This window comes from Staurois parvus, unplaced genomic scaffold, assembly GCF_062004578.1.
Source record: "Staurois parvus isolate SC_StPar_1 unplaced genomic scaffold, SC_StPar_1.0 ptg000826l, whole genome shotgun sequence".
In the NCBI taxonomy this organism is placed as follows: Eukaryota; Metazoa; Chordata; class Amphibia; order Anura; family Ranidae; genus Staurois; species Staurois parvus.
Genome location: NW_028318622.1, coordinates 1,285,880 through 1,298,307, shown reverse-complemented (window position 1 = coordinate 1,298,307; position 12,428 = coordinate 1,285,880). Strand labels below are relative to the sequence as shown.

Below are 12,428 nucleotides of genomic sequence, written 5' to 3'. Positions count from 1 at the left end.
GTTGATACGATTATTGTTATGAGGCTGATCACTTAATATATACAGGATATATGTCTGTGCAGGGGCGGACTGACCATTTCTAATCTCGGGCGCTGCCCGAGGGCCCGGGGTCAGTAGGGGGCCCCATGAGATGCCCTTGGTACCTTTTTTTCATAGATTTTTTTGAGTTTGGCAAGGACACAGGGGCCCCATGATCCCCTATTGCCCGGGGGTCCCATGAGTTGTCAGTCCGCCCCTGTTTGTGTGTATACATTGTGGCAGTGCGGTATCCCTGGATTCTCAACCAGGCCGGCTGAGGGGCTCCAGAGGGTTTATGTAATGCAGAGGAAACTGGCTTTTTGGTTTCCTCATTTACATTGTGTTCCAAATGATTCTGCAGATGATATTTCCTCATTTCCCTCAATAATTGATGTAAATAAGTCGGCAGAATTCTCAGGTGACAACTAGAAGAGGACAATTCACATTTTATTGAACAAACCTCCTAATGATAACAGGATTTGTGTTCCGGATTATTCCGCACAGGAAGTTTCCAAACACTTTCTAGGTTGTAAAGAACTGAAAATTGTCATTTGTTGTGTTTGCAGCAAATTTACTGAAATCAAAATCTATTTCAATCCAACTTTTCCCAACATTGTAACTTTGTAAACATTTGAAGCGGTCACGTTACATTGTAACATAGGAGCCCTTATCTGATAGCAGATCACAAGTCTCGCATCCATTGAACTTGGCAGTTTTTGGACAGTTTCTGCTGGAATTTGTTTGCAAGATGTCAGAATCGCCTCCCAGAGCTGCTGTTTGGATGTAAACTGCCCCCCACCCTCATAGATCTTTTGCTTGAGGATGCTCCAAAGGTTCTCCATAGGATTGAGGTCAGGGGAGGATGGAGGCCACACCATGACTTTCTCCAAAGGTTCTCCATAGGATTGAGGTCAGGGGAGGATGGGGGCCACACCATGACTTTCTCTCCATTTATCCCCATAGCAGCCATTGATGCAGAGGTATTCTTTGCAGCATGAGATGGTGCATTGTCATGCATGAAGATGATTTTATTACGGAAAGCATAGTTCTTCCTTCTGTACCAGGGAAGAAAGTGGTCAGTCATAAACTCCACATACTTTGCAGAGGTGATCTTTACACCTTCGGGGACCCTAAAGGGGCCGACCAGCTCTGTTCCCATGATTCCGGCCCAAAACATGACTCCACCACCGCCTTGCTGATGTCGCAGCCTTGTTGGAACAGGGTGGCCGTCCACCAACCATCCACTACTCCATCCATCTGAACCATCCAGGGTCGCACGGCACTCATCAGTGAACAGGACTGTTTGAAAATGAGTTTTCATGTATTTTCTGCCCAATGCAGCCATTTCTGCTTGTGAGCATTGGTTAGTGGTGGCCGAATAGAAGGTTTCTGCACAGTTGCAGGACTCTGGAGGACTCTACACCTTGATGTCCGTGGGACTCCAGAGGCTCCAGCAGCTTCAAATATCTGTTTGCTGCTATGTAATGGGATTTTAGCAGCTGCTCTCTGGATCCGATGCATGGATCTGGCAGAAATCTTCCTCAATGTGCCTTTATCTGCACCAACCCGTCTGTGCTCTGAATCAGCCACAAATCTCTTCATAGTGCGACGATCACGCTTACGTTTTCCTGAAATATCGAATGTTTTCATCCCTCGTCCAAGGCATCGAACTATTCCACTATTTTCGGCAGCAGAGAGATCCTTTTTCTTCCCCATATTGCTGGGAAATGGCGCTCTGCTTAATAATGGGGAACGCCGTCCTTTAGGAGTTTGTCCTTCAATTGGGCTCACCGGCCAATCTAATTATCACAGGAGTCCCAGATTGTTTTCAGTGATCAAAAGAGCCCTGACACACAATGCCATCCATGAGTTACACTGAAAAACAACATTTTTACTCTGTGTGAGACTTAAATAGAATTTGCAGAATAATTTGGAACGCGGTGTATTCATAAAGTCCGTTTTGGGATCTGGAGGCGGGAGATCTGGGAAGGATGAAATCTCCAATCCGGGGAGCCCTGATGATAGAGAACCAATGTGCACTCAGTGAGGCTCCATCTTCCCCGCCTTCAGTATGCAGATATAGTGACAACTTTTTCTTTTAGTTTATTATGTTATTGGTCTCTAAATGTGTTCCATTTTTGCAACTTATTGTTTTGTTTTCCTTTTTTTCTATACGGCATTTGTGTGCGAAGTTTATTTTCCTGTCTTTCCATCAGTACATAATCTGTATTATTCATCAGATCACTCGTACGTTTGATTCCTGTCGCTCAGTGTATCCGTTTATGACTGATTCTCTGATGTTATCTATTTTGCAATAAAATCCTTTGTAAAAGAAATCTCCAATCGGGGGTCCGTGTTTTGAGGACCCCCAGCACACTGATTGTACATGTGTGTGCACGCCTTGTTGTAGAGGCCTAACCCACGATTCGAGGCTCCGCGCCGGCAGACAAGAGGTCAGTGCCTTGGAGTCAGGAGGGCTTCACCAAGGACAGGTGGGAGCCAGTCTGTGTGCCAGAAAGTCAGATTGTGGGAAGAGTCTGCAGGAGATGGACATAAGCCTGACGTGGAAGAGGAGAATTGTATGTACGAGCGAGGAGGCTGAATATGTGTTTGATGGTGGATACCCCTGCGTGGGAAGCTTTATGGTGGATACCCCTGCGTGGGAAGCTTCATGGTGGATACCCCTGCGTGGGAAGCTTCATGGTGGATACCCCTGCGTGGGAAGCTTTATGGTGGATACCCCTGCGTGGGAAGCCTCATGGTGGATACCCCTGCGTGGGAAGCTTCATGGTGGATACCCCTGCGTGGGAAGCTTCATGGTGGATACCCCTGCGTGGGAAGCTTCATGGTGGATACCCCTGCGTGGGGAGCTTCATGGTGGATACCCCTGCGTGGGGAGCTTCATGGTGGATACCCCTGCGTGGGAAGCTTTATGGTGGATACCCCTGCGTGGGAAGCTTTATGGTGGATACCCCTGCGTGGGAAGCTTCATGGTGGATACCCCTGCGTGGGAAGCTTTATGGTGGATACCCCTGCGTGGGGAGCTTTATGGTGGATACCCCTGCGTGGGAAGCTTCATGGTGGATACCCCTGCGTGGGAAGCTTCATGGTGGATACCCCTGCGTGGGGAGCTTCATGGTGGATACCCCTGTGTGGGAAGCTTTATGGTGGATACCCCTGCGTGGGAAGCTTCATGGTGGATACCCCTGCGTGGGGAGCTTCATGGTGGATACCCCTGTGTGGGAAGCTTTATGGTGGATACCCCTGTGTGGGAAGCTTTATGGTGGATACCCCTGTGTGGGAAGTCCAATCACAGCTGATCACATGTAAACACGGAAATGCCGGTTATCGGCATTTCTCTCCTCTCGAGCTGTCACGCTGACAGAGGAGAGGAGAGCCGGTAATCGGCTTTCTGCAGAGGGGACATGTACACTGATCATCAGGGCACTGATGATCAGTGTGCCCTGATGATCAGTGTGGCCCCTGTCAGTGTCCATCGGTGCCTTATGTCAGTGCTCATCAGTGCCACATCAATGCCACATATCAGTGCCCATCTGAGCTGCCTTTCAGTGTCACCCATCAGTGCCAGTCAGTGCCACCTATCAATGCCAATCAGTTTCACCTATCAGTGCTGCCAGTCAGTGCCACCTATCAGTGTCAATCAGTGCCACCTATCAGTGCCATATATCAGTGCTGCCTTTCAGTGCCCATCAGTGATGCCTGTCAATGCCCATCAGTGCCTCCTCATCAGTGCCACCTATCAGTGTCCATCAGTGCAGCCTATCAGTGTCCATCAGTGCAGCCTCATTAGCGCACATCAGTGAAGGAGAAAAATCACTTATTTACAAAGGTTTATAACAAAAACTAAGAAAAAAAATTTTTTTTTCAAAATTTTCAGTGGCTTTTGGTTTGTTTAAGAAAAAATAAAAAAAGCCGAGGTGATTAAATACCACCAAAATAAAGCTCCATCTGTCACAAAAAAATGATAAAAATTTCATATGGGTACAGTGTTGCATGACCGCGCAATTGTCATTCAAAGTGTGACAGTGCTGAAAGCTGGAAATTGGCCTGGGGGGGAAGGGGGTAGAAGTGCCCTGTAGGCAGGAAGGGGGTAGAAGTGCCCTGTAGGCAGGAAGGGGGTAGAAGTGTCCTGTAGGCAGGAAGGGGGTAGAAGTGTCCGATAGGCAGGAAGGGGGTAGAAGTGCCCTGTAGGCAGGAAGGGGGTAGAAGTGTCCTTTAGGCAGGAAGGGGGTAGAAGTGTCCTGTAGGCGAGGGGTTAAAAAAGCTCTACCCTTTGATGCGAGTTCCCACTATATATATATACAGGTGAAACTGGAACAATGAGAATCTGGTGCATTCATTCATTCATTCATTCATTTCAGTACAGCAACTTAAAAGGTGACACTAATATATGAGACTCATTCCATGCAAAGCAAGATAGTTCCAGCCGTGATTTGTCATCATTGTGATGATTATGGCTTACAGCTCATGAAATCCCCAAATCCACAATCTCAGAAAACGAGAATATTCCATGCAATCAATAAAACACGGATTGTACATAGAACAATATCGCACCTCTGAGAAGTAGAAGCTGCATATGTACTCAGTACTTGGTTGGGGCCCCTTTTGCAGCAATTACTGCCTCAATGCGGCGTGGCATGGAAGCTATCAGCCTGTGGCACTGCTGAGGTGTTATGGAAGACCAGGATGCTTCAATAGCGGCCTTCAGCTCTTCTGCATTGTTCGCTCTCATGTCTCTCATCTTTCTCTTGGCAATGCCCCATAGATTCTCTATGGGGTTCAGGTCAGGCCAGTTTGCTGGCCAATCAAGCACAGTAATCCCACGGTCATTGAACCAGGATTTGGTGCTTTTGGCAATGTGGGTGGAGCCAAGTCCTGCTGGAAAATGAAGTCAGCATCCCCATAAAGCTCACCTGCGGAAGGAAGCATGAAGTGCTCCAAAATCTCCTGGTAGACGGCTGCGGTGACCCTGGACTTAATGAAGCACAGTGGACCAACACCAGCAGATGACATGGCTCCCCAAATCACCACAGACTGTGGAAACTTCACACTGGACTTCAAGCATCTTGCTGTGTGTGCCTCTCCATTCTTCCTCCATACTCGGGGTCCTTGGGCCTCTCCATTCTTCCTCCATACTCGGGGTCCTTGGGCCTCTCCGTTCTTCCTCCATACTCGGGGTCCTTGGGCCTCTCCATTCTTCCTCCATACTCGGGGTCCTGGTGCCTCTCCATTCTTCCTCCATACTCGGGGTCCTTGTGCCTCTCCATTCTTCCTCCATACTCGGGGTCCTTGTGCCTCCATTCTTCCTCCATACTCAGGGTCCTTGTGCCTCTCCATTCTTCCTCCATACTCGGGGGCCTTGGGCCTCTCCATTCTTCCTCCATACTCGGGGTCCTTGGGCCTCTCCATTCTTCCTCCATACTCGGGGTCCTTGGGCCTCTCCATTCTTCCTCCATACTCGGGGTCCTTGGGCCTCTCCATTCTTCCTCCATACTCTGGGTCCTTGTGCCTCTCCATTCTTCCTCCATACTCGGGGTCCTTGGGCCTCTCCATTCTTCCTCCATACTCGGGGTCCTTGGGCCTCTCCATTCTTCCTTCATACTCGGGGCCCTTGGGCCTCTCCATTCTTCCTCCATACTCGGGGTCCTTGGGCCTCTCCATTCTTCCTCCATACTCGGGGTCCTTGGGCCTCTCCATTCTTCCTTCATACTCGGGGCCCTTGGGCCTCTCCATTCTTCCTCCATACTCTGGGTCCTTGGACCTCTCCATTCTTCCTCCATACTCGGGGTCCTCGGGTCTCTCCATTCTTCCTCCATACTCGGGTCCTTGTGCCTCTCCATTCTTCCTCCATACTCGGGGTCCTTGGTTTCCAAATGAGATTCAAAAGTTGCTCTCATCAGAAAAGAGGACTTTGGACCACTGAGCAGCAGACCAGGTCTGTTTTTCTTTAGCCCAGGTAAGACGCTTCTGACGTTGTTTGTTGTTCAGGAGCGGCTTGACAAGAGGAATACGACATTTGAAGTCCATGTCCAGGATCTGTCTGTGTGTGGGGGCTCTTGATGCACTGACTCCAGCCTCAGTCCACTCCTTGTGAAAGTCCCCAACACTTTTGAATGGCCTTTTCCTGACAATCCTCTCCAGGCTGCGGTCATCCCTGCTGCTTGTGCACCTTTTTCTTCCACACTTTTCCCTCCCACATAACTTTCTATTAATGTGCTTTGATACAGCACTTTGGGAACATCCAACTTCTTCTGCAATTCCCTTCTGAGGCTTTCCCTCCTTATGGAGGGTGTCAGTGATGGTGTCAGGTCAGCAGTCTTTCCCATGACTGTGATTCCTACTGAACCAGACTGAGAGACCATTGAAAGGCTCAGGAACCCTTTGCAGGTGTTATGGCTGAATGAGCTGATTAGAGTGGGACACTTTGAGCCGAGATTATTCCACCTTTTCACAATATTCTCATTTTCTGAGATTGTGGATTTGGGGTTTTCATGAGCTGTAAGCCATAATCATCACAATGATGACAAATCACGGCTGGAACTATCTTGCTTTGCATGGAATGAGTCTCATATATTAGTTTCACCTTTTAAGTTGCTGCCCTGAAATAAATGAATGAATGAATGAATGAATGCACCAGATTCTCATTTTTTGAGTTTCACCTGTATGTGTATATGTGTATATATAATTGTAAGTATTATAGATTTCTTGCTTTACTTGGTATACTTTTCATATTAATGATAATAACATAAAAATCACACATCCAATGGTGCAATTGGTGACCCAATCATGAGATCATGAGATAGAATGAATCACAACAGACTAGACGTGACCCCCATCCCACTCACTAATGTGAATGGTGAGCATTGAACCAGTATCATAGGTGAATGAGGTCCATACATGAGATAATGGTGCTCCACTCCATGCGGTCACAATAATGTAAGTGATCACACAATACGCTCCAAGTGATGGTGAGTGATAATCCTCCTGCAGCTAAACTGCCCCCCCACCTCCACTCTGCGGCCCAAAAGGACCTACACTCCTTTAAGACCGCTCAGGATCTCGATCCACACAATGACAGATATCACCAGCTGCTTTCCTATGGACCTCTCATCCGGTGGTCGATTCAGGACAGACTGGCTGTCGGTCTCAGCAGGATTTACCTCTCCCCCGGATGATATAAACACAGGAAGAATCTCACACAGCGTAATACGCCACAAAACTCTGTGTATGGGTGTACTGCACGGGTAATTAGGATAGACTCAAGGTGTACAAAAATGGCGGCCGTACCGGAAGTACGTCACCGCAACCGGATGCTGCGTCACTGCGTATCGACGCGTTGCGTCACCGTCACATGACTTCGTCAGGATATGGCATATTACACTATGTGAGGTTCTTCCTGTGTTTATATCATCCGGGGGACCACCGGATGAGAGGTCCATAGGAAAGCAGCTGGTGATATCTGTCATTGTGTGGATCGAGATCCTGAGCGGTCTTAAAGGAGTGTAGGTCCTTCTGGGCCGCAGACTGGAGGTGGGGGGGCAGTTTAGCCGCAGGAGGATTATCACTCACCATCACTTGGAGCGTATTGTGTGATCACTTACATTATTGTGACCGCATGGAGTGGAGCACCATTACCTCATGTATGGACCTCATTCACCTATGATACTGGTTCAATCGCTTCTCGGCCTTTTGGCTAAGATCAAGTGTAGTATCTGTTCTTATCAGTGTCCAGTGGGGGTGCTACCGACCATTCTGATAAGGGGATGGTTGTTGTATGGTACCCTCACTGGTATGATGGGGGTCTGGATGGCTATTACGGGGAGGACAGAAACCGGGGAGCGCCATGATTCGTTCTGGGGCCTCGGGAGTAATTCTCCTTTGGAACGTCTGAAGGACCCAGTTGCCTCCTGATTTGGACGGTCTACCTTGGTCTGGCCTGGGGCTGGGAAGGCAGAGAGTCCGCAAACTAGGTGCCCCCTGAGTAGTCGCCTCAGGGGTGCTCTGAGTAACACTTGGGTGTGGGACCCCATGCTGTGAATGAGCACATGGTCACCGAGTTTAACACTTTTTGCACTGCGCCTCTAGGACCGGGCCTTTTGGTCAAGTTCTGGGCAATTTTTTTGCTACAGGCCTCAGGGTCTGGTCAGTGCACAATTTGGGCACGACACTTTTTATTATTTTTTATAGATTTATTTAATTATTTATTTATTTATTTTTCCTCACCCCACGTTTGTCACCTTTTACTTTTGTGTGTGTTTTTCTCACAGGATGGAGGGTGTGGGTCCTCGGGCCTACCCTGACGTCTAGGGGGAGGATGTGTGGCCATACGGTTCCTTCCTCCCCTGTCCCTAGGGGGTTTTCTCTTCGGGAGAACCCCCTGACCTAGTACTGGATGTCCGGCTTCGGCTGGACATAAGGAACGGTGGTCCACCAGGCCTTTTGGCCAGGAGGACCAAATGGGAACCTTGTCCCTGTCAGGAGCTTCGTGCCCCGGGGGATCAGGGTAACGGTTCAACCCCTTCGGGGGTAGGACAAAAGCACACCCTTAAGTGCACTTTTTGTGTGGTGTTTTGCACTTGCATTTTTTTGTGAACACTTACGGGTTTTTTCGTTATAGTCTCACGTTTGCGGACTTAAAAAAACTGGTTCAATGCTCACCATTCACATTGGGGTCACGTCTAGTCTGTTGTGATTCATTCTATCTCATGATCTCATGATTGGGTCACCAATTGCACCATTGGATGTGTGATTTTTATGTTATTATCATTAATCAGATTTTTTTATATATATTTCTTCTCATGATGATGTTATATAGTTAGCGCTGCACTACTTTTATTATTGATTATTTACTGTTGGGTATCAGGTTGAGTGTTAGCGGCTTTCTGAACTTTTAGGGATCCCATTGAGCGCAGGAGGATTATAATTGCTAATACTTTTCATGAGGCTGGTCAGTGGATTCGTATAATGTATAATACAATATCTCCCGGCAGTGAGTCCCCCCCCCTCCCCCGGACTGTATACAATGTGTGTGTGTATATATATGTGTGTATGTGTGTGTGTGTGTGTATATATATATGTGTGTGTGTGTATATATATATGTATGTGTGTGTATATATATATATATGTGTGTGTGTATATATATATGTATGTGTGTGTATATATATATATGTGTGTGTGTGTGTGTATATATATATATATATGTGTGTGTATATATATATGTGTGTGTGTGTGTGTATATATATGTGTGTGTGTGTGTGTATATATATATATATGTGTGTGTATATATATATATATATGTGTGTGTATATATATATGTGTGTGTGTGTATATATATGTGTGTGTGTGTGTGTATATATATGTGTGTGTGTATATATATGTGTGTATATATGTGTGTGTGTACATATATTTATATATATATATATATATATATATATATAGTATACCGTCCGGGGGAGGGGGGACTCACATCTGGGAGATACTATATGTATAAATAACACATATATATGTAAATAGTTGTTACTATTTTAGGTTTCTTTTGTTACTTTGTATATATCACAAGTTACAGAGATATAAAGTAGGTGATTGTACATCTCAGCCGGGTCTGTGACCTCTCAGTCACTTTGTTCTCAGTCACTTAGTTCTCAGTCACTTTGTTCTCAGTCACTTAGTTCTCAGTCACCTTGTTCTCAGTCACTTTGTTCTCAGTCACTTTGCTGTCTGTGGGTAGAGGGAAGGTGACGGAAGTGTCAGTGTTCTGGTGGCGCGGTGCAGTTGGTGTGCAGAGGATCCGGCCCTCCATCGTACTTATTCTTCTCTCTCTCTTTTTCCTTCCACTGACTCTGAGAATTCTCTCCTGCGATATCTGAGCGATGACAAGATCCTGGTGATCCAAGAGGAGCCGCTGACCCAGAAGGACAACAAGAAGGACACGGGCCGGAGATCCAGGAAAAAATCCAAGAACCCGGGCAGTCCCAGTTACCCCATCAGCCCTTCGATGTTAACCTCCAGCGGGCGGCTGGACCCGGCCCAGCAAGACTCCATGACCTTCTCTATGGCGGACAACAACACCGTACCCCTCTACCATGTGAGTACCAACGTTTGATTTGACATCCCCCCCCCCCCCGGGTATCTATACCACCCAAGTACCCCCATTGCCATCAGTATTTATACCCTCACCGGGTCAGCATCCCCACTAGTGATGTGTGTGAACAAAAAGACAGCCAGGAAAAGGGGATTTTCAAGCCACAAAATAGAAGTCTGTTGTGGGAGATGGTGTGGGGGGGTTTGTGTGGGGGGATGGTGTGGGAGATGGTGTGGGGGGGATCGTGTGGGAGATGGTGTGGGGGGGTTTGTGTGGGGGGATCACACCAGACACAGAGACCAAAAAATGGCTTCTTAACACATCTGGTGACCTTTTTTCTTTTTTGTTTTGCACATTTCCTGACTTTATGGCCCAGAGATGAAGCCAGGTGCAGGAAATTCCTCTGCTGGATCCGTGTATTAAACTGATTCTAAAGGTGAAACTGTAATACAAAATAGTAAACATGTCATCCTTATCCGCTCTATAATGGCTTTACAGCTCCGATCCTCCTCCTGTCGGGTCTCCGGCTGGCAGTCCTGGTGCCTGCCTCCACCTGAGTGCACCCAATAGCAAGCCCCTCCCTATGAGGGCACTCAAGCAGGCTCAATCCTGAGCCACGCACCTGTGAATGGACATTGTCCATTCACATACAGAGTACAGCCCCTGACCCCCCCCCCCCCCCAGTCTCTCCTCATTGGCTCACTGGCAGTGATTGACACACCCACCGTTGTTTGAGCCAATGAGGAGAGAGAGACCCAGGAGAGCCGCAGCTCAAATGCACATCACTGGATCAAGAAAAAAACCTGCCTGTAGAACCATTTTAGGATTACTTTATTATATTAATTATTATTAGTAGCAGTTGAAGTAATATATATACAGTGGGGATGGAAAGTTTGGGCACCCCAGCTAAAAATGTGTATTAATGTGCATAAAGAAGCCAAGGAAAGATGGAAAAATCTCCAAAAGGCATCAAATTACAGATTAGACATTCTTATAATATGTCAACAAAAGTTAGATTTTATTTCCATCATTTACACTTTCAAAATAACAGAAAACAAAAAAATGGCGTCTGCAAAAGTTTGGGCCCCCTGCAGAGTTAATATCTTGTACTGCCCCCTTTGGCAAGTATCACGGCTTGTAAACGCTTTTTGTAGCCAGCCAAGAGTCTTCCAATTCTTGTTTGAGGTATCTTTGCCCATTCTTCCTTACAAAAGTCTTCCAGTTCTTTGAGATTTCTGGGCTGTCTGTCACGCACGGCTCTTTTAAGGTCTATCCATAGATTTTCAATGATGTTGAGGTCAGGAGATTGTGAAGGCCATGGCAAAACCTTCAGTTTACGCCTCTTGATGTAATCCCCCGTGGATTTCCAGGTGTGTTTAGGATCATTATCCATTTGTAGAAGCCATCCTCTCTTTAACTTCAGCTTTTTCACAGATGGCATCAAGTTACCATCCAAAATTTGCTGAAATTTTATTGAATCCATTTTTCCTTCTACTCGTGAGATGTTCCCTGTGCCACTGGCTGCAACACAACCCCAAAGCATGATTGATCCAACCCCATGCTTCACAGTTGGACAGAGGTTCTCTTCATTAAATTCTGTGCCCCTTCTTCTCCAAACGTACCTTTGCTCATTCCGGCCAAAAAGTTCAATTTTAACCTCATCGGTCCACAGAACTTGTTTCCAAAATGCATCAGGCTTGTCTATATGTTCATTTGCAAAGTTCAAACGATGATTTTGTGGTGAGGAGGTAGAAGAGGTTTTCTTCTGATGACTCTTCCATGAAGACCATATTTGTACAAGTATCTCTTTATAGTGGAATAGTGACCACAACTCCAGTGTCTGCCAGATCTTTCTGGAGGGATCGTGCAGTCAAACGTGGGTTTTGAATTGCTTTTCTCACAATCCTGCGAGCTGTTCTGTCTGATATTTTTCTTGGTCTTCCAGATCTTGCTTTAACTTCCACTGTTCCTGATGACTGCCATTTCTTAATGACATTCCGAACAGAGGATATTGACATCTGAAAACGCTTTGCTATCTTCTTATAGCCTTCTCCAGCTTTGTGAGCGTCAACTATTTTCAGTTTCAGTTTTCTAGACAACTGCTTAGAAGAAGCCATGGTGCTGATTGTTGGGGCAAGGTCAGATGAGTCGGGGCATTTAAAACCTTTGAGATTGACATCACCTGGTCTTCCCAGACGATGATTGAGAACAATCCATGACACTGGCAGGTCTCAGCTTGCCAAAGGGGGCAGTACAAGATATTAACTCTGCAGGGGGCCCAAACTTTTGCAGACGCCATTTTTTTGTT

The 12,428-nt window shown here is 46.7% G+C and overlaps 1 protein-coding gene and 1 pseudogene across 1 annotated transcript in view; both read left to right on the top strand.

Moving 5' to 3' along the window:
* Nucleotides 1-12,428, top strand: part of LOC149443918 (connector enhancer of kinase suppressor of ras 2-like) — a 181,954-nt gene that overhangs the window by 61,012 nt on the left and 108,514 nt on the right. The window contains 1 exon segment of the mRNA XM_089655138.1: nucleotides 9,874-10,123. Coding sequence (XP_089511264.1) covers nucleotides 9,874-10,123 — 250 coding nt within the window.
* Nucleotides 7,713-7,825, top strand: LOC149443919 (U2 spliceosomal RNA; annotated as a pseudogene).